Here is a 22,473-nt window from a genome sequence, read left to right on the forward strand (position 1 = left end):
AAAATTAGTGATTTAGTTCCTCAGTTATTCCCCTTTGATAAAGAAGAGATTAAGTGCAGCACATTTTATTAGAGAAGTTTGTCAGGTATTGCTCAGGGGGGACTCAGCATGAGTTACCACTGCAATATGGTGAGGAGTGTCACATCCAGAAAAACTTTGATCTAGGGCCTGACTTCTCTCCTTGCTCTTTTCCTTTCTGCACAAGGGAAAGGGAGATACCAGGACTTGAATGCATCTGACCTAGGACACTGACTGGCATGTGTCATGAAATTTGGCATTCTAAAAAACTTGTACTGAGTGGTAGAAATGTTGTTTGAATAAATGGAGCACCTATGCCTGTTTCAGAGTGTCATATTATCGAAATGCTTTGACAAAGAGCTCCATTTTTTCTGAACAAGAGATTTTTTCCAAGTTGTGGTTTGGACTCCACAGGAGTCTCTGCCCCATTCCTCTGCCCCACTTACACAGTGGTGGCCCCTTGAGCCCATTGCTAACACACAATATGGGAGATTGTATGGTTCCACCTGGGAGGAAAATGGCTCTTTGCAGCACTGCAGCTCCTGACTGAAGCTGTTTTATTAGGTGTTTCTGTTTCACTGGAGAGAAGTGCTTGTTGCTTAGCACCTGATCCCTGACTCAGCCAATCCATCTCTGCTGCTGTGCTGTGGGGGAAAAAGTAACCTGGTATTTTTCATAAAGCAATAACTGCTTTTTGTCCACTTCTCAAGTATATCCCTTTGCTTTCAGATTAACCTAAGTAGATAGTATTTCCAGCACTACAGAATTCTGGCTTTAGAATTATGTGTAAAACTTCTTGTAAGCTGGTTTGCACCCATAAGGTTGCCATGGCCAGCTCAGAATTAAAAAGACCTAATGTTATCTTTCCTCACCTTCTGCAAAGGGCTCCTTCATCTTATGCTTAAAGGAAATTTAACTCAATTCCAGCAAGTAATGAGACTTTTATCCTGGAATGAACTGTTCTTTTACTGCCTTAATTCATAAGGGCAGTGGAAGAGTTTGGTATGAATTTTAACAGAATATTTAATTCCTAATGTATAGAAACTCTTTCCTTTTCTTTCCCCTGAAAACTTCCCCTCTGTTGAAAGCCAGAAGGAGTTTCCTGTTTCTTTCAACAAAGCATATTATGTCCAAGTGCTAGCAGAGAAGAACTTGCAATAGTGTATCTTCCTGAAAGCAGAAATCTGTTTTCTCAAATCACCTACATCCTCTGCACTTTTTTCTGTCACACAGGCAGAGCAGTGTGACAGAGATGATGCTGAGGGGCACAATCAGAAGTGCTGCTCACTCCTCCTGCAGAAGGAGGTGTGTGTGCTCGTTGTCATAAGCAAGCACCAAGGTGTTGTAGGGGGCATGGGACTTTCATTCTAGGCTGATGATTTTTCCTCCACAAAGACTATAGTCTTGATGCAAGATGTTGTTAATGCCCTGGGGGTGACTTCTGTTGTACAACAGTTTGTTTTCTTCTGAGAAGGTGCAAGATTGGCTCCATAAAGTGCCACAGACCACCTCTCTAATCTAATGATAGATCAAAAATAAGTTTCTTAAGATAGTCTTGTTGTTTTGATGTTTAGATAAGCATACAAGGAAAGTCAACCTTCTCTATGAATAACACAGAAATTTTCTAAGCAAGCCAAGATTTTGCTGGAGGAAATTGCAAAGTTTGATACCTGCTGGAGGGGCATAGAAGCAGGGCACAAGTATCCATGAGGCTTCTCAAATGCTTTTGGGGTGACTTGTCTCAGACAGCTGTGAGAAGACAAAGACAATGGACAAAAATGGAAATACAGGAAATTCCATCTAAACCTCAGAAGAAAGATACTTTTACTATGAAGATGATTCATCTGGAACAAGTTGCTCCTGTAAAATTCCATGGAGTTTATGGAGTCTCCATCTTGGAGATACTAAAAACCCAACTGGACACAGCCCTGAACAGCCTTCTCTGCTTGAGTCTGCTTTGAGCAACAAGGCTGGATAAAATGATCTCCAGGGCTGACTTCCTGCCTCAGTTGTTCTGTGGTTTTTCTGACTGATCCATTCTTCTCAGTATGAGGTTAAACTGGGAACTGATGAGGAGTAGAAATCAAAATACAGGGTTAAATACTGTTCTGCAACAGGTGATAGTTCAGTTTCTATTTTCCTTCTTAAATGGGTGCACTTGAAACACACAGTGATGGAGCAACTGATGCATCTTGGACTTCTGCCATTAAAGGATATATAGTTTTTGAATCCTCCCTTTCTCTCCTAGATTCCTTACTGTCAATAAAAAGCAGTGTGGGAGGTACCAAAATTACATGTTCAAAGTAGATGTAGAGCATAAGAATGATCTCAGAATAAATTATTCTGATGAATAGCACTTGTCTGGTTTAACTTTTTATTCTCATTTGCTTCAGGCAGCTATGACACTGCTGCAGTCCTTGTTATGTCAGTCAAAAAGACTGGGGGAATATGAGAACTCTCATTTAAAGTTAATGTTGTCCAGGAGTTTTACTGCTTTGGTATTTCAGTTAAAGAGCCCTGTGGCTTAATGGCCAAGTAGGAAAATCTTTCCCTGGTGGTGGAACGCAGCACCACTGTATATTATTTTTCCAAATAGCCAGAAGATTTTAAAAATAATTTTATTTTTGCATTCATTATGTAACAACTTTGCACAAAATATTTGAACTAGCTTCTGCAACTGCTAAATTGTATCCATCTACTGTAACGTTTGCTTCAGAGCCCCCCCCTCAAATGATAAGAAAACATTTAGAGATGGGAGAATGAATAAGAATCCCTGAGTAGAAGAGCTGTGCTTGCTATTACAATTCAGACCATTGTAGTTCTGCCCTTAGCTAGCCTGTTCTTCTTGGCTAAGCAGATACAGGAGCAGATGTATGAAAAGAATAGACATCTTTGATATTATCAACCCTTGTAGACTATGTGATAAGGAGACCATCCTGCACAGCTCATACAGCCATTGCTCACCTCAGAGGCAGATAAAAAGCTGGCAGCTTCAAGATCTCAGCCTACCTTTTTTACAGTAAAAAACTCTTAAGGCACATACACACTGTTTCTTTCTCCTTGTGATCATTAACAAAATGCAAGAATGAAAATCTGCTGCTGGTTGGCAGGAGGTTTCAGACTTTCTGATCTGACAGAGGTCTTCCCTCATCATATCTTTGTAACAGTCCTTGAAAACTTTATTGTCCACAAACATCCATGAAAATAATTAGTACTGTCTGCTATAAGCTCTTAATGGAGATTAAACAAGATGGTAAACAAAAAAAGATTTTGGCAAAATCCTGTGTTGTGAGTACCCTAAAGCATGTGATGTTAATACTGATGTAGAATGTGACATATCTAAATAGGTTTGCATTTTCCCCCTTTTCAGTCTTTCTAGCTCTGAAATTTTGGATCTCAGCATACCAAATGCAGAGGAATGTATATGTGGTATATCAAAACTGTGAAAATAGAACATTGCCAGTGTTCTCAAAGCACTGAGAACTATCTCTCAAAGTGAGAGATCAATGATATAATTGGCAGAACCAGCTTTCATTTTTTTCCCAGATACTGGCTTTTCCATCTGTAGCAGAAAGTTCCAGTAATCAGATGTGTTACAAGCTACCCTGCTGAAACTAGGGAAAGCTATCTTACAGTGACAGAGGGAAACTGCCTGCCTGTAAACAGTTCTTTAGTGTCCAAACTTGCAGCTTGAGAAAAATTGGATTTGACCCGAGCTCTAAGTAAAGCTATAAAGATATGTACCATTTTCCCTTCCAATCAGACTGAGCTCAAATTTCAGCAAAGAATTGGATATTATTTTTTCCATAACCTGTTTTTTTTCTTCCAGCTTTTTTTAAAATGAGGGAGTGAAAATCTCTGAAGAATAGTGGAGAAACAAAAAAGCCTTTGAATGAGAATTTTAGGAGCTGTCCAATTTAGTACAAGTTGCTATGGCCAATCTATTCCTTCAGAGAATCTTCAGTTGTGGTCTTTTTTTTGGTAGAGCGACAAATTCTGTAACCATGAGGAAGTTTATATAACTATTAGAATATATTTATTTTTTGGACATGGGTATAATGTTCTGTTGGGCACACCTATCTAATTTGTATTAGATCTTGGAGAAGCTCTAAGGAACAGCTTGACCCCAAATCTTTAGACATGTTTCTCAGACTCCTGAAGTTTGTCAAAATAACAGTTCTTCTCAAATGTATCATTTCAATAACCAGTCTATTTTTTTTCTACTTTTTTGGGGCTATCAACTGGAATAGAAGTTTTCTAACTTTCATCATAATAGTTTTATCAAACATTGTCCTCTTCTGATAGCAGTTTCACTTAGTATTGAAAGATGAGTTTATTAAGTTTCCGATTTGGCATGAAACAAAATAATTAATTGAAACTTAATTTCACACTTTCATTTAAATACGTTTTTCCAAATAGAGAGCTATGAGATTACTACTAAATAAGTTAATAATAAATACATTTTCAGGCTTCTGAACATTAATGACTAACTTTCAGTCTTGTTTCCCTTCAGAGCAAAATAGAGCAGTCACAGGACTAACCAATAATAAATACTTCCTTTGAGGAGACAAACTCTGAGAATGAGACAAAAACATGATAGTCTCATTTCTTGAAAATATTGTGTTATACATACAAAGATGCTGGTTTGGGATTGTGTGCATGCAGATAGTATTGATTATACCACCTATACAGGATAATTTTCTTGCTAAAGAGCAAGTACAATTACAGGCCAGTGGATCTCTTTGGAGCCTCCACCTGCAAGTTTTTTACCATGTAGCTGCATTGCTGTAATTGCTATAATCCTTAAAGGCTTGCCCTGGGGCAGGTTGCTCTTTACAGGTGTGCAGTCTGCTGGCCCTTTGGAACTCTGTCAATCATTTTGAAGACTGTTAAAGTAAATACAACCCACACGGGAAGTCTGGTTGGTAATGAACAGTTGCAGGAAGAGAGGAACTGTTATGGCTCTTCCCTGCACAATGGTATCTCCATTGGCTCATAGAATTTGCAGCTAAGACCTTGGAAAGGTAGGGCTAGAGGCATGCTAGAGCCTTTGTAAGAAAAGCCAAACAGAAAAAACAAAACAAAATACCCCCACCCAGAAAGCCCCACAAAAATCAAAACACCAAACCAGAAACACAGAAAAAGTCCTTTAATAAATGGTGTTTTATTCCTCTTAAAATACATGTCCTTTGAGGCTGCTAATAGGAAAGGTGGACATACATACGTTAAAAGTTTCTTTGATATTCTCCTTAGAGATGCATTTGTCAAAGGGCTTAGTGTAGTAGGTGTATTATTAAATAGAACAAGCTCAAAGATCACATATTACAGGAGAAAATCATTGTGTCTAAAAACTCACTTGAGTCTCAGTGTATTCAAAGGGGTTTTGATACATGTTAAACATCAAGTGACACCTTGCTTTTGGGTAATGGAAAGTTTTTGTAGTTGTATTTTGGATGACTGGAAAGCATATAATTCAGAATATGATTAAACAGTTTCAATTTTTCTTCAGGAGTCCCAGTTTCCACTTATCTTAGGGTACTTATCTATCAAATCTTTTCAGTGTCCATCTTGTTCCCAGTTTACTTGTTATTTTGAGTTACTAACAGCTTTCTTTAATATGGAATGCTGCTTTCTATTTCATTTCATGCTTGTTCTCAGAATCAGTAGAAGAGATAGATTCTTGGAAAGTGGGACAACATGTTTATGAAAGCAGCTCACAGTGTATCAGAATCAAAATGCAGTGAACATATATTGAACCTGGCTTTGTGGGCAAATGATTAAGCAGTATCTTACAGCAAGTTTGCATTAGTACAACTAAACTTCTTGCTTTGGTGTAAATCCATGTGTCTGGGTTCATGTAATTTAGAAGTAGTGGTTATGTTATTTCAATATTCGCCACATCACAGAATTAAGCTGGTAAAGGGGAGTCATTATGGTGGCCAACATTAGGACAGGTTGCTTAAAGAAGCTCTGGAATCTGCCTCTTTGGAGAAAGTTTGTCTCTGCTAGAGATAACCCAGAAGAAAAGGATCCAGTGTTGGCTTCAAAGCAAGCCTTGCTCTGATCAGGAGGAAGGACATGACCTCTTGACACCACTAAGAAAACATCACTAAGCCTTATCTTACAACTGGTTAGAGGCTTCACTTTAGAGTGAGTTCCTAAAAAAGCAGCAAAAGAAGCATGTTTAGATTTCATCCTCGCTTTTTTCTTTTTGTTCTTGTGTTGTTTTCTAATTACATATTTTATGTTACATATACATTTTCTGAGTTAAGAAAAAAGATGCTGCTGTTTTTTGCAAAGGGTCAGCTAACTTGAAGCCTGAAGTCTATGTAAAATAATCTAAAGTGTTAGTTAAAATCATTGCAGTTGAAATAGGTCCCAGGAACTTCACTCAGTTGTAGAATTTGCCCTTAATTATGATTTAATTCAATGAGCTAATTTAGAATAATAGCTGAATTTAATAAAACCTTTCTATTTTTCAATATAATGTAATATATGGAAAAATGGTTAGACATGTAAATTACATGCTTTCTTCCTGTTCAAAACTGATACCCTTTCATTACCCTTTCTTCCAAAAAACTGACTCAGAAGTTAAGAGGTGTGAACTGAGGTTTGCAGGTTCAATTTATGGACAAAACATCTAAAGAGAAGGCTTTTCATATTGTTCTCACCTGCTCTCAGAATCACTTGGGAGAAAATGGAGCAGAGATTTTCCTTTTCTGTTTTGACACTCTGAAAATAATAGTGCAGAAAAGTCAAACAGCAAAATGAAATTGTCTGAGTTGTGAACTGAGAAGTGCTAAAATTTTGGATGTGTATTGTATATGTGCGTGTATTTTTTCATCCACTTTGAATTAAGTAGGATTTACAGAGGGAGTTATTTACACACTTCTGCTCAGCCACTCCTGGGTCATTAAGATCTCGTTTAGTCCTTTGCAGGTTGAAGTATTTCGTGTGATGTAACTGGGATGGTGTTGCTGTCTTGGTTTGTTGAGAGCTGGTGCTAATTTAGTTGGTACCAGCAGCAGAAGAAAAAGGACAAGAGCCAGGGATTGAAAATGAGTGGGATCCTTTTTTACTTCCCAGGGGAGGTTTACTTTGACCCTTGGAGGTAGCAACAGAGTGGAGTAGTTTTTGTCAGATATGGTCTCTGAGGGATCAGCACATCTAGCAAGTCAGTTAAATTTTTTAATTACACTTAATTATTGTCTTGCTGGTAATTTTTCCCCATGGACATGTTGGTTTTTGCTGCATGAAAATCTCTCAGCTGTGAGGCATGAGATCCCTTTGAAGCTGAGTCTGCTGCACGTGAGCTCATGGGTGTGGGAAGCAAGGGGGAGGAAATTAGAATGGAGTCGTTAAGGTTGGAAAAGAACTCCAAGATTATTGAGTCCAACATTTGACCAAACAATATAATGTCAATTAAGCCACAGCACTAAGTGCCATGTGCAAAACCAAAGCTGCTCTTTGGATTGAACCCAGTCTTGTAAAGTAGGCTGAGGGTTTGTCTTACCTGCTAGGAATGGGGTTTGGGATTGCAGAGCTGTCAGTGCTTTTGCTTAGATTTATTTTTACCAAGTAGTACAAAAGTATAGATTTCTGTATTGATTCCTGGCAAACTGAAATAGGAAGTTTTACTACTCAGACATTCTAATGTAGCATTTTCTTAGTTTTAACAGTGATACATTTGTCTGCCCTCCTAGAAAACTAAAATTCAAAACAGGTGAAATCTCATCTTTAAATTTTGGCTGATTAATTACAGAATTATTTTTTTTAGTGCACTGGGGATTGTGCTTATCAGAGTCCAAGTTTTTAAACAGAAATAGTTATTAAATGTGTTGGTATGTATTGATATTATTAATAAGCTAAGATCTTAAATAAAGGAGCCATTTCCATCCTGTGTCATTGTCAAGGTAGTTGGTTAATTTGTGGGAATGGATCAGCTGGAGAGAAATATTTCCACTTAAAACCTGGTGAAAAGGTTCAGACTAGGTCAACTAGTTCAGACCTTTTATTTGGGAGACCTCTCCCCAGTTGTGATTTAGTAGACTTTACTGGTGTCTTTGAGAATACTAGGCCTGGTTCTGAGTGTTATTTTGCATAATTACATATAGATGTCAAGAATATTTGATTTAGTGTATAAATTAGAAATACATGGGCTGTGTAGCTTCATTATCATAGTAAACAGAGAGAGAAACAAGAGAACAAGAGGAGAGTGACCATTTTGGACAGAAACTACAGTTGGTTTGGCAGCCTAACTGGTGATTTGTTTTGAGATATTTCACCGTGTGCTTTTGCTGTACAATCCTATGGACAGGTGAACTAAAATTACCATTTTCTTAGGCCTGCAAGTCTCTCTGGTGTTACCTGATATGACTTCACGTAACATTTCTTTTATTAGAAGTATGTGGTTAAATATAAACATTGTATATTTACTTCTTCCATTTTGATTTTCTTGTAGACATTTCAGCAGTCTTCTCTACAGCAGAAAAGTAAAAAGAAGAACAAAGGTAAAAAATAAATTTATTCTTATATATGGGTAGGAAGGGAATTGCCAAGATTACTTCTACTGTATTGCAGTATGTGAGGAGCTCTAACTTGTTAGCTCCAATAAAATGTTCAGTTCAGTTGATCATGTTGAGAATGTATTAGTCCATTACTGATGTCTCATAGTTTCCTAATGCTCCTCTACCTTCATGTATCTGCTTTTATCTTTTTTTTTGAATACTTAGACTCTAGCCTCTTTGGGGCCAGGGTTGGTTTTTCCAGCTGTGTTCAGGTAATGCCTCACTGCAGCACTTGCTCATTACCTACGCTCTCAGGTAATTTATATCACAGTAAATTTTCCTCCTTTGATTTTGAAGTACAAAGGCCTTAGGGACTGTTTAATTTCAAAAAGAGCTGCAAAGAGAGGTTTGTGAACACCTGTAAAGTACTTAAATAGTTGTACTTGGTAACCAAGTGGGAAGTACATGAATTTATATGTTGTGCGCTTTATTCTAATGTGGAATATCAATCTGTTGAAAATTACAAATAATCATTTTTCTTATTTTTAAATATCTTGCCTTTCTTCTGTCTTCCCTTTCTGTGTTGCCTTTTTTTTTTTTTTTTTTGGTCTTATCCATAGAATATGAGCTATGAGATGCTGAATGTGGTTTGGTTTGATTTGCTTTGGCTTTTAACTTATGGTGGTGTGCATAAGCTTTGCTTTGTGGTCAAAATAGAATGCTTGTAATAGTTTTCATGGCAATTTGAGGTTGAAATTTTCAATTCATTTTCTTAAACAGATATATAGTGCTTTCTGACTAGGTATCTTGTTGATTTAATGGACAAATCAAATGCTTTCACATCACCTCATTGTCATTTTCAGCTCCTATTCCTGGTAAAAGCAAAAGACGAATCTCATGTAAAGATCTTGGTCGAGGGGACTGTGAAGGCTGGCTTTGGAAAAAGAAAGATGCCAAGAGTTATTTCTCCCAAAAATGGAAAAAGTACTGGTTTGTCCTGAAGGACACATCTCTGTATTGGTATATCAATGAAGAGGTAAACATCTGTACTCACGGTCTCAATGAATACTTTGTGTAGTGCTGTAGTCTTGATCTAGAGGGATAACAATGCTTTCAGTGCTTATATATGCTAATGACCTTATTCACCCAAATAATCATAACGAAATTAATATTAAATGCCTGAAAAAAATACCATGAGGGTTTTGAGATATTTGTTCCTTCCAATGCACCTTTTACTACATGGAGAAATAACACAGTTTTCTGTGTCCTCATGACACCGATTTAGAATAAATTTATCCTTGAACCCTTGAAAGCGAAAAGGTAATTACTTAATCCTGTCATTCAAGCTTAGTCATGGAAGTGTAAACTTTAATGTTGTGCTGCCTGGTGTTCCTTGTTTATCTCTGCTAAGCAATTAAGGAAGATGGCTCTGTTTTCTCAGTTCTGTTCTCCTGTTGTTTCTTCTTTGTAGTTTTTGGTATGATTTCAGTGCTCATATATGCTGAACTTAAAACTACAGGAGCATCCCAGCTGAATTGTGTACAGCTTTGATTATGCAATATTTTCTGCATTGGTACACATTTATTATATCAGCTTTAGCTGCAAAGCTTTTTGCCATGTTAGGATACCTTGATTTTTAATCCTGTTAGACTGATTAGTAAGTATGCTGAGATAAAACCATTGTTAACATCTGCATGCACTGTGCCCTGGACTTGTTCTTTTAATCACAGCAAGCATTTGTACCTTTGCAAAGTAATCCCCAAATTCTCCCTGAGTAAACAGAAAGCAAGTTGTTCCATGGCCAGAGTTCTCTAAGCCTGTTTTCTCAGACTCATTCCATTTGTGCCTTGATCTCAGCTTCAGATCAGTAACCCTGATGACTCCCTCCTCTCCATTCTGCCTCCCTTGGCTGCCACAAGGTTTTCATCAGGGTAGTAATTGATGCCTACAAGTGCAGGTAGTGGTCAGCAGCCGGGTCCGAGGAGCAGCTGGAACCTCTGAGTTGTGCCGTCCTTCCCCGTGGGGAGGGCAGTGCTCTCAGCACCTCCATCTCCCCCTGTCCCAAGTTTCCCCAAGATTTTCTGAGTTCTGGTTATTTTTGAGACCTCAGCTCCCTCAGCACAGTGTCTGTCATCACCAGTGGACTCAAAGGCTGGTAGGGGGTGACTCAGTGGCAGGTGCACAGACAAGCCAACGCTGCTTTTGCCAAAATTCTGTTTCTCTAGGCATCCATTCAAAAAAGAAATAGCTAGATTATTCTAAACACTGTCTCTTTGGTTTTAAAATACCTGCTAATGCAGAACCACTTACAACCGTGTACCTTCCACATAACGGCTCCAGTTTTATATGCTGATTTGTGCCTTTTACTTCTTTTTAAGAAGGCATATGGACTGCATATGTGGTGTAAATAACCATTTAAACTCTGAGGAAAATATGTATATTCGTGGAATTCCTTCACATGCATTTGTATGTGTTTCCAGCTTAATTTCTATGATCCTGTATTAATTTTGCATGCAAAGTTACGAACAGTTAAAATGAGGGAGTCTGTGTTATTGATGTAATAGTAGCTTAATATAAATAATGCTTTCAAACTGTGAAAAGTCAAGGGAGATTGCATAGCTGATAAAAAAAAAACTGTGAATCTTCAGAGGAGAGGGCGGTAGGAAGGTCAGATATCTTCTGAGTGTTGTAGAGAGATGAAAGTAGCTGAAAAGATATCATGCATGTTAGCTGTGATACATAAAAATGATAAACAACAGCCATTGAAATTGCTTTTTTTCCTCTGTTTCTTCCACTAGGCTGCATTTCTCCTTACTAATTAGTCCATTTCCCCCAAAAATTAACTAATTACAATAACTAATTGACTCAATACATTTGGTCATTTTGTATATTTTCAAATGTTGGTTCAGCTGTGAAATTGTTTCAGAAAACTGGGTATTTAAAATCGTATTTTTCACCAAGGGATCTGTCTTGCCACTTCTGCAAAAGTCTCAGTGACTTCTGTGGGAGGTTTGCCAGAGCAGAGCAGACATTAGTATTCCTTTTGTAAGACGCAGGCAAGTGAAAATATTTGTAAGTTTTCAGCATGGTGGGTTTTTTTTCCTGACACTTTAGCTACAGTAATATCTGGAACTATCTTTGCAGGATGAAAAAGCAGAAGGATTCATCAGTCTACCTGAATTTAAAATTGACAGAGCCAGTGAATGCCGCAAGAAATAGTAAGCATGCTTAAAAATAATGCAATGGTACAATAAATAAAGTGCAAACAAAGGACAAAGTTTTCCCTTAAAAGAGGGAGATAATGGGCTTTGTTACAATTGTCATGAGGTTGTGTCACAGAATAAGCTTATACGAGAAAAGAAAATTAATTTTTTGTGTTGCATGTGCCCAAAGAAGGCTATTTTTTCATTTCACCATGAAACACAGTACTTGACTAGACCAAAATGAATTATGAGCAAAAAGACTGCTTGGCTGCTTCTGTCCCTTTATTTTCCTAGTTTTTCTTTCTTTTTTTTTCCTTTTTGTTTGGGGTTGCTATTTTTTTTTTATTTGTTTGTTGGGGCTTGGAGTGTGTTTGTGTGCTTTATACTCAATAAAGAGCTTTGAGCATTATACAGAGACCATCCAAATAAGAAAGTCCTCACGTTCATGGCCAGGCATCAATATTTAATGTAACTCCAAATTGGTTAGCATCATCTCAAAGTTTGCTAAGGTATTATTTCAGTCGTGAAGCAGAGTAAAAAAAAAAAGAATGACAGCGATTTGTTGTATTTTTGTTACATGACCTAAAGGTCTCAAAGAACGTTTCTTCTCACCTGTTTATGCTGCTATCCAGATTTGTGCCATTGCACAAATCCATTTATTATTTAGATAAATTCAAGCTTACAGAGCAATGTGACAGGTGCATGCTCCCACAGAGATATTTTTAAAGTCATTATCGTTCAAAATTTTTTGCCTCGCCTTCTAATGATTTGTGCAGTTTTTTAAACAGGACTGGAATTGCTGAAATTTGTGCAAAACATTTTCAAATGCAAGATGGTATGATTTGTAGTACCTACAGCTCTACAGAAAGCACCAAGCTCGTATCAGTTGATCTATATCTCTCCTTAGGATGAACTCTACACTTCAAGGTGGTCTCAAAGGGCAGAAGATTAAACTTGTATTTAAAAAATATACATATATACATTAGCTTGAGCCTGTTGTCCTGTGTCCTTGGGCCACATGGCTAAAGTTCTTAATTGTTTCTTTTTTATTGGGGCAGCAGCATAAAGTCAGCTCATTTTTCAGAATTGCACCCTGCTTAAATTGTTTTGGTTTGGTTTTACTTGATTTAGTGTCTACTGAATAGCAGCACATAAAATGTGGTTATTAAGATTCTTTGCTTGAGCGGCAGATAAAGGGAAAAAACCCTCTAAGAATCCAGATGACAGATGCTGTAACAGTTTTAAGAAGTCCAGTTTTAGGTCTCAGTAACTTGATGATGTCTTTCTAAACTGAGCAGATGTCTCTACATCTGCTTTGACTTGCATAACACTGTAGTGCTGTCATGTGTTAGAGGAATCTGTTTAGTCTCAATGTTATGTTGCCTTCCCTGGCAGTAACTTTCCTGTTATCAATTTCATTTGCCTGATTTCTAAAACATAGGTGTGTGCACATCTGTGTGCACACAGACACATATATTGAGAATTGCAAGCATGGTAAGCATGAAGAACGTCATTGCCATTTTTTTTGAGACACAGTTGATTAGAGAGTGAGAACTATTATATTACATTATATATACGTGTGTGTGTGCATGTGTATATATATATATATACATATATAAAACCCATTATGTCTCTGAAAAATGGTGATGATGCTTGTGATGTACCATGTTTGCAGTTTTCCTTATTTTCTTTGAGACTGTTACATTTTTTGTTCTTAAGAGAACCTTTAGATTATTCTCAAAATTATTCTTCTCTACTGTAAATTATTCATTATTTTAAATGCATTTGCTAGGTCTTCAGGTACTTCACCATAAATCTTTATCCAACATAGTTAAAAGATTCTTTCTAGTAATTGATTTCATGTTATGTATGAAATGCAGTAATTCCCTCAGCCCAGTCATGTTGATTACTTTGGTGTAAAGGAAAAATGAGATGTAATTGCCCATTGCTTAGGACCTCATGAACACACTGTTGATTTATGACAGCTTTTCAGAAGTCAATCAGCACATCACATTTTCCTGCTTGAAATGCAGTCATTAGAGCTAAAGGTAATGTCAAAGTCACTGGGACATGAGAAATCACAAAGGATTGAGAATTGTGCTGTTGTATTGAATGAATTGTTTAGTCAGTTTTCTGTTCAGAAAATATTGACAGCTGTATGCATATCAGCAAAATTACCTGATACATAAAATTTTATCCTTAACTGATGAACTTTGTTCACATACAGTACACTGCAGGTGATGGTTGAACAATTATTTATGCATATATTAATCAAGGATTATTTAGAAGGGTAGTTGAAGAGTACTTGGTGAAACCTGGCACAATCCTAAAAGTTGTATGTTCATATACTGCCTGGGGGCATGCAGCAAATCAGAAATGTGAATTCATCTCATTCCTTGGTGACCATGTGATCTTACGTTTCAGAAAAAAAAAATTAGTTGTGCCATTACATTTCTTAATTATGTTTTTCCTCTACAGTGCATTCAAAGCCTGCCATCCTAAGATCAAAAGTTTTTATTTTGCTGCTGAACATCTAGATGATATGAACAGGTAAGGAAATCTAGCAAAGTTCAAGGACCCATTCCTTAAATGTGACACTTCTTGAAGCTACTGATAACACAGGTATAATAAATTACTTGTCAGTCTAAAACGATACGTTTAATTGGTGAGAAAAGAGGTGCAGAGTAACATTGTTTCTGACTGGCTTCATATGTTAATTATTCAATTCATTACCTCTTTTTTGATACAAAGGTTTGAAATCTTTCAAAACATGATTCCATGTTTCTAAAAAAAAAAGAAATACAGTATGTGAAACAACATCCAAACACAATTTCAGAATTCCAAGTTTCTGGAATTGGCTGTATGGCACCTGCAAAGGTGAGAGATCTCCAACTCTGCTTCCTTACATACTCCCAAACACATGTGATGCTTCCTCTGGGAGTCCTTCATGCCCTGGAGGGAATAGGAAGTTGGAGAAAGATTTAAAGCAGTCACTGTTTTATTATGCCAGTCTTGAAAAAGGAGTGGGGTTTACAAGTAATGAATTTTGCAGATTCTCTCTACTTCCATGAACTTTGAAGTGAAATTTTGGTTGTATTAGATTTGATAATGAAAATTTCAGCACTTCAAAAAAGAACAAGGACCTAAGTCTTACTTCTTTGAGTATTGAATTTTACTGGATCTATTCTTGGCCACTTGTGCAATTTTTAGAAAAATGATGGAGACTTCAGCACAAAATAAACACAATTCCTCTTAATTCATTTGAATGGTCAATTAGAACGTGAATCCCATGTTTATTCAAATATTAGGGGGGTTATTTCATTTATTTTCACAATATAAACTGAAATTAATTCAGTTCAAAATAATATGCCATTTTCATCAAATGACAGAGGACACAAACAAAAATCTGTTATTGCAACATGAGAATTGTTGTATCTTAGATAATGTCTGTTGATATCCTCGCTGACCAAAGTTGTTTTAATGCAGAGGAAAAAGGAGCTAAAACTGAATCAATAAAACTTAGTAAGTCCTATAATCATGGTTTAATCTCTCCTGTGTGTACTAGATTCAACTACCTGGCAGAGCACCTTCGGGGTACTGCCAGTTCATTACTGATAATATTTGGTTGAAAAAGCCAAATAAGTGAGCACTGTACTGTCCTTACCTTCATTTAGAAATAGCTGTCTGATAACATTTTTTCAAAAGTGTGCATGACTGAGGCTCACTTCAGAAGTCTTTTCTCAGTTAGAGAACTTGAAAGCTTTTTATTTGTTTGCGAAATTTTAGGCTTGCCTTTCCTTGATAATTCTGTCAAGCCAGTACTCAAAATACAGTTTGCTGCACAGCAAAGAGAATTGGCATGGTCTGTATACAACATGCCCTGAACAAAAGCAGTAGCTAAATAATTTCTGTCAGCAGATCCTCACTCAGTATAACAAGGCACCCTCTTTTTAAGGATAGAAATTTCGGTATTTGTTGAGTAATGAGAAAGCAAATATGCAGCAATATTTTAAAATATATTGTGCAGTGTAAAACCCAAGAATTAAAATATTTTTATCTTCCCACCTCAGATAGTCTTTTTATCATAATTTGAAATTAGTGTTATTAACTCCTTTAGAATGAGCTTGACAGAATTTTGATCTGAATTATACACATGTAAATTCAAACTCTGTCAAGGTCTATGGAATTACTTGAAACTCTTACATTTGAGTTGCCATCAGAATTGCACTCAAGAATTTTATTTTTTCTCTTTGTTTAATGTTTTAGAAAAATTAGTTCACTTTCACAAATATCAATTAACTCAATAGACTGGAAAAAAGTGACTGAAAAAAGTCTTTCAAATGCAGGGATAATAAAATACTTCCTGTGTTAAAGTATTTCGACATCTCGATGAAGTAAAACACAGTGAAATTATGCAGTTAAATTAATACTCTTTTGATAATTTTAAATTTTTTTTTGTTAAGCTTCTGACATAGATTCTAGTTTTGTATCAGGCAGTCATTTCGGTTTTGTTTATACTTGAAGCATAAGAAACAACAATAGAAAACTGCTAGTACATAGAATGACTGAAAGTTCAAAATGGTTCAATACTTTCATCCCTTGTATAAAATGAATCTATAGTTTATATTTTTTAAAAAATTGCCATCTATGGAGTTTTTGTTTGTGTGTATCTACTCACATAAAATGGGTATTTTAATCTCAGGTGACTGTCACTGTTTAAATTTTCTTACTACTTTTATGACTGTGCCACACCATCATGCTGGTAAGGAGTCTGGAGAGCTATAATCACTGAGCTTTATTGCTGTGGTGTCAGTTTTAGTCCATATGGTCATGCCAGCAAAATGTTCTTTTTATCTATTAGCATGCTTTTTCCATGTGAGAAGGAGGACAGACTGTCCTTTATAGATGCAAAGTACTATTTTCTAGTGTTAAGTGTATGATATGGATATGGAAATTTGCTGCTTGGAAATTCATTTTTATTCCCTTCACTCTGGTTGAACTGCTTTCAGGTACTCACAGACACTTTAAGGTATCCATATTCCCATACAGCAGGTTCATCCTACAGCCTTGAGTTCTATGATAAATGAAAATTTGACACCCTGCTTTGACTAAAAGTATTGCATCTACTTGAATGTGAGATAAGATAGAGAAATGTTTCCTACTTGTCTGTGAGAGTACTGTGAATCCTTCCTTACAGAAATTGCAGGTCTGCAGAAAGTCAGGGGGTTTTAATCCTGTTCTATGTGTCATAAAACTGTTTTAATTAAATACTGACAAGAAATGAATGTGCTGTTCTTAAAAAGAAAGAAAAAAAAGGAAACCTGAATGACTACTGCAGTGACACTGTATTTATTGTCATACCTAGAAAACAGATCTTACAATTCTCAAAAGAAAACTGAAGCTGCATTTGCAGTAAAGAAGCAATATTTTCTTGGCCTGTTGCCCTCCAAAGGTTACAGTGCCTGCCAGGACACACACACTGAAGGGAAGAAAGATAGAAATCTTCCCATGTCCTAGGGCTTTGTATCTATTAATATACATATTAAGAAATATTTGTGTAGCTGTATGATTGGAACTTTTGTCCCCAGTGCATTGTAACCCAGGCATGTATTACTCCTCTTCCATTCTGCAGATCTTTACATTTCTCTGCTGATATAAGTCCAGCATGTTGGATTTCTCATACAATTCTAACTTCAATGATCTGGAATTCTGGCCATGCTTTAGTAAAATAATATTAATTCTCTAGCCATATCTGAAGAAGCTTTAACAGCCACATATCAGAAAATATGCAGAAGTCAATACCATTCCATTAGTTTCCAGACTGGCAAACTCAAAAGCTGTGGTTGTTCACAGTTTACAACCACATCAGTACCCAGAGGCACTACAGTCATAGTCCAAACCTCAACACAGATCATGACCTGCAGAAATTCATAAAGGTGAAGTCAGTCTGCTCTCTCTCTCTCTCAAGAGTGGGAGAATGGTACACATTTCCTGGGCTCTCATTAGATTGTATTTTTCTGGAAACAGTCATCTGTCTGCATCTGTAAGCAGCATCAGTTGACTGTCAGTTAAGTGTTCATTAATTTAATTGGTTACCTCACTAATAAACACACTTACCAGGAAATGCTGTCTCATGTTTAGGACAGAATGAAGGACAGGAGAACCTTTATAGCTGTGTTGTCTAATGCTTTGTGGTCATCAGCCCTACTCAATGGGGTTCATAGGTGGCTGTTCCCTACTGGCAGTGCAGGTGAGGGTGCTAAGCCAGGAGTTGAACTGGGAACATGAAATCCTGAATAGGTGAGAGGCAAGCAAAGTAGCATTCCCACTGTCTGCCATGCCATTTGACAGAGCAGATGCTTGTCATCTTGTGCTGCTGAGCCCTTCTGACACAGACAGGTCTGTGGCCTTTGCTGGTCCCTCTGCAGCACGGGGCTGGAGTGCTTTGGGTGAGGACACTGCCTCTGTGCCTCTGGTCTGAGCTGGCTCAGCTGGCAGCTGAGCTTTATTCCCCAAAGGAGGTCTTCACATATCAAGAATGTGAGCCTAAAAGATAGCTTTGTAGTCGGTCATCTTTTTGGCTTTGAAGATGTAAAATCATTGTCTGAGATGAGGTTTGTTGGATTTCTGTTCCTTTGTGCTGCTTGTTTTTACAACTGTATGACACTTCCTAACAATTACAAATCAAATTTTAAGTGTCTTCTTCAGCTTCCCTATTCTTCCGGCAGAAATTTAGATTGTGTGGTAACATGAAGTATTCTGCAGTCATTTTAGGACTAAATCTCTAGCTTTCTTCCATGTACAATGATTTAAAAACATGGTTTACAGATCAAAAATGTGGTTGCTGTTCATGGAAGGAAGTTGCAGTGGGAAATGTCCCTGCCCGTGCCAGGGGAATTTGTAACTAGAAGATTGTGAAGATCCTTCCAGCCTAATGTATTCTATAGTTCTCTGACTCCATGGTGACAGGAGTTAATTTCTAGGAAAGAAACAGTATTTTATGATCTGATGCTTGCCCTGCACTGCAGTGTCTTGTAGACAGGCATGCAGGAGTCATTACAAAGGTGTGTCCTCTGCTGAGACAAACATCCTGTTTCTGTGCATGCAGTATGCAAACAAAACCCATCAGGCACAGGTTTCTGAAACGGGGGTTTCCCATTCCTGAAGAAAACGCAAACCTGACTGGAGTTGTCTTTCTGTATACCCTAGCAGTTAAATTGCAAGCCAGTAGGTTGGCAAACCAGGCCTGTCAAATCCTGACTATGGGATGACTGGAGCAAGTAATTCCAGGTTTACCATGGAATGGACAACACGGGAGATTGCCGTGGTGGTTTAAAGCCTCGTTGATGGAGGACCTGCTTCAGTGTAAGCATTTGGCTAATGAATACACTGAGCCCCGTGGGGGAAGAGCACAGGTTGAAACTGCCCTGCTGCAGTCAGTTCAGTGTATGCTTGGCAATGACAGCCCTACTAGAGGAGAGCAGCAATAGCTCATTTGCTTTTTGGTTTGGGTTTTCGGGGTTTTTTTTGTGTTTGGGTGCTGGGGGTTTTTGTATGGTTTTGTTTGGGTTGTTTTCTTTTTAATTTGTGCAGTTTATGGAAGCGTTTCTTCAAGGCTAAATTGAGATTAAAGCCTTAGATGTGAATAGCATTGAAGCAACTGTCTTTCTCCCTGCACTTCTCTGACACAAACACAAAAGTGAATTCTGTTATGCCTCCTTCTCTTTGTACATGGCACTGTAGGTAAGCTCTAAAACATAATGGCATAATTAAACCACAATGTCTGTCTTGAGAGTGAACCTGTTCTTTTTACTGCTGTTTTCTGCTCTGTTCCTCTGCTAAGTTGCCAATTCAGGCCTTAAAATATTGCTTAAATCTGTGAAAAGTGGTATTTATTCTTAAGAAATCAGAACAGCAGGAATATTTTTGTGATGGCATATCTGTGAGCAGCAGACTTAACAGCTCTTTGATTATCTCTAAATCCTTTATTTTACAGATGTTTGGATGTTTGACATCATACATGGTTTTCCATTTGAAATAAAATCCTTGCTGTGAAAACAGTTTGTTCAACAGCAAAATCATAGATCTTTGGAGACTCCCTGAATAAGAGTATCAAAGAGAACAGCTGTCTGATATGAAAAATAACATTGTCCTAATCTCCTTCAGATGGTTCTAGCTTTGTTTTTGCTAGAAATGCATGCAAAAATTCAGAGGCTGGATGGGTATCACTGTTTTTTTTTAATATTATTTCAGATGGCTCAACAGAATTAACATGCTTGCTGCTGGCTATGCAGAAAGAGAGAGGATCAAACAAGAGCAAGGTAATGTGTTGTTATTTTGGTTTCTTCTGTCAGCTCTTATCACAAGTTCATCTCTTCTCTTTTCCCTGCTGTGTATCAGGCCTCATTCTCATCATCTGAAAGCAAATCACATATGGGTATCGCTGTTATTGCTTCAGAGAATTCCTTCTCTGTCAGGAGTTCCGATTAACTCCTTCAGACTCTGATCTGCAAACACTGGATTATTTCTGAGAAGGCTGTAAAAGATAGCTAAAAAAGCAGATATACCAGTAAGCTTCACTGTGTGGCACCAAGGAATCTGTGTCCCTTATCAGAAGAAACTTAAGAATCTGGAGGCTAAAAAAAAATATTTCAAACACTGCATTTGGTGTTTGAATTCACAGAGGACAGGAGTGCATGAAATTGGTCTTGGAAACAAAACCATTTTTCTAAAGCCTCTTGAGATAATTGGATTTACTCTAAGGACTTTAATTTTAAGGCCACTTAAATTTTGTGATTTCTACTGGTTTTACTATATTGCAGTGTTTGCTACAGCCCTGTTGGCATTTCACTTGGAATTGTAGGGTTACAGCATTTTACATGTTTATTTTTTATGCCTGATATATATTTCATGAGTTAAAAAAGTAGCATATATGAAATAATGCATTGCTTTGCTTTGAACTGTTGCAGACAGAAAAAAGAAAGGGTCAGTCCAATTGCGTTTTGGAGGTTGTTTCTTAGAACTGCCAAAGATATGGATGCACAGAAGGGTTCCTATCCAAGTATCTGCTTTGGCAAGGAGATAGCTTTTGAATTCATGCTCTTTTTAACATATGTACCCAGCAGCAGGCACCAGAAAATTGCCATGGTTGTGATGATCCAGAGCTTATCCAGATGCCTGTCTCCCTGCTTCCCACTCAGTCAAAACCTCCGTTTTTAATTCTGTGTCTCTGAAACCTTCATCAGAAAAATTTTAGGTTTTTTCCCAAAAAACTCATGTCGTTTTTTTATACCAGGCCCTCTGCATTCACACAGCCCAGGGTAGCAGCACCATGCTCACTGTTCTTTAGTCATGTGCTTCACCAGACCTAGAAATCAGTTTGGGAATCCGTATTTCCTACTCAGTGTTACAGTAACCTGTTTGAAAGAACCTGTGTACCATCTGTTGTCACTGCTTGAAGAGCCTGTGAACCAACTCTGAATCTCAGAGTCTTCGAGGAAATCCTCTATTTTAGCATTCAAAGCCAAATTACAATTTTTATTGACAGTAGGTTGGCACTAGAATTACAGTGCCATGTGGGACAGTATGTGAAAAGGTGTATGTTATGCTAATGCTGTCCAAGTGCACAATTACACCCATGATACACCTTTCAAAATCCAGATGGACGTGGAGAAATATTTTTGCTACTAAGAAATCACTGAGTAATAAAATAGCAGATGATGCAGCTAGACATGAGATGATGTGCATTCAGGCCTCATGTAGCTTATTATTGAAATGTCTTCCTATTGAAAATAATCAGTGAAACCCCACTGACTGTGCATATTGTATCCCAGGCACTGGGAGAGTTCTTTATTACCACTCTCACCATTCACTCATGTTGATTTGTTATAGGCAGGTGGATAGAACCTTACCCTCTTGGTGTTGCTTAGTGTGGGAGGCAGTATTGCATTCCCCCCTCGCTGCTGTACAGTTTTAATATCTCTGGTGATTTTCCTTGGCTCCCAGCACAAGGGCTGTTACACAGCTCAGTAGTGTCCCTAATTAGCAGAGGCATCAAGTTAGCAAGGTAAAACCTCTCTATCACTTCAAGCATTTTTGCAATTACAGAAACTGTGAAGCTGGAATTTTCTCTACTCAGTGACTACCAATTGTCATCTGCATATTTGATTTGAGAAAAGGTCTTTTATTTCTGTGTGGTTCAGCCCTTTGCAGCAAAGCTTTATAATACCTCTGAAACAATTCAACAGGACTTGTCAAATCTGTCTCAATTAAAAGTTGAATGGTTCTGAATCTAAAGTGCATAAATATATTTCAAGAGCTTCAGAGATGCACGAATCACCAAAATGTGGGTGTACTGCTGAATAAAATGTTACATTCTGTACAGAATAGTTTTATAAAAATACCTTCAACTTTTCATATGAAATACAATGCATGTTAGCAATACATCAAAGGACTTCCTTGGATGGAGAATTATATACTTACCAGTCATATAAATCAGAGAGAAAAAATCCCTAGTTTATATAAATAGAGTATATTTATTCAGGAAATGGCAGGTCAGTGTTGGTTTATATATAATACAAAGTCTATTAGCCATTGAGAAAACTTTCATGCCTGATGCATAGAGCTTGTCTATCACTGAATTGGACAAATCTACAGAGAGAAATACAGAAACTGTTTCATAGCATCGTGCATGTTTTCTATGGACTCTAATGAGTCAGTTGCCAAAAGCAGAGCATTTATAAAAT

At 37.3% G+C, this 22,473-nt stretch overlaps 1 protein-coding gene across 7 annotated transcripts in view; it reads left to right on the forward strand.

Moving 5' to 3' along the window:
• CNKSR2 (connector enhancer of kinase suppressor of Ras 2) overlaps window positions 1-22,473 on the forward strand; it is a 206,390-nt gene that overhangs the window by 139,551 nt on the left and 44,366 nt on the right. For all 7 annotated transcript variants that reach the window (XM_014879721.2, XM_088160266.1, XM_088160265.1 and 4 more), the window contains 5 exons: window positions 8,480-8,528; window positions 9,389-9,561; window positions 11,670-11,743; window positions 14,207-14,278; window positions 19,982-20,049. In XM_014879721.2, the coding sequence (XP_014735207.1) occupies window positions 8,480-8,528; window positions 9,389-9,561; window positions 11,670-11,743; window positions 14,207-14,278; window positions 19,982-20,049 (436 nt within the window). The remainder of the gene's footprint in view (window positions 1-8,479; window positions 8,529-9,388; window positions 9,562-11,669; window positions 11,744-14,206; window positions 14,279-19,981; window positions 20,050-22,473) is intronic.

This window comes from Sturnus vulgaris, chromosome 2, assembly GCF_052056855.1.
Source record: "Sturnus vulgaris isolate bStuVul1 chromosome 2, bStuVul1.hap1, whole genome shotgun sequence".
In the NCBI taxonomy this organism is placed as follows: Eukaryota; Metazoa; Chordata; class Aves; order Passeriformes; family Sturnidae; genus Sturnus; species Sturnus vulgaris.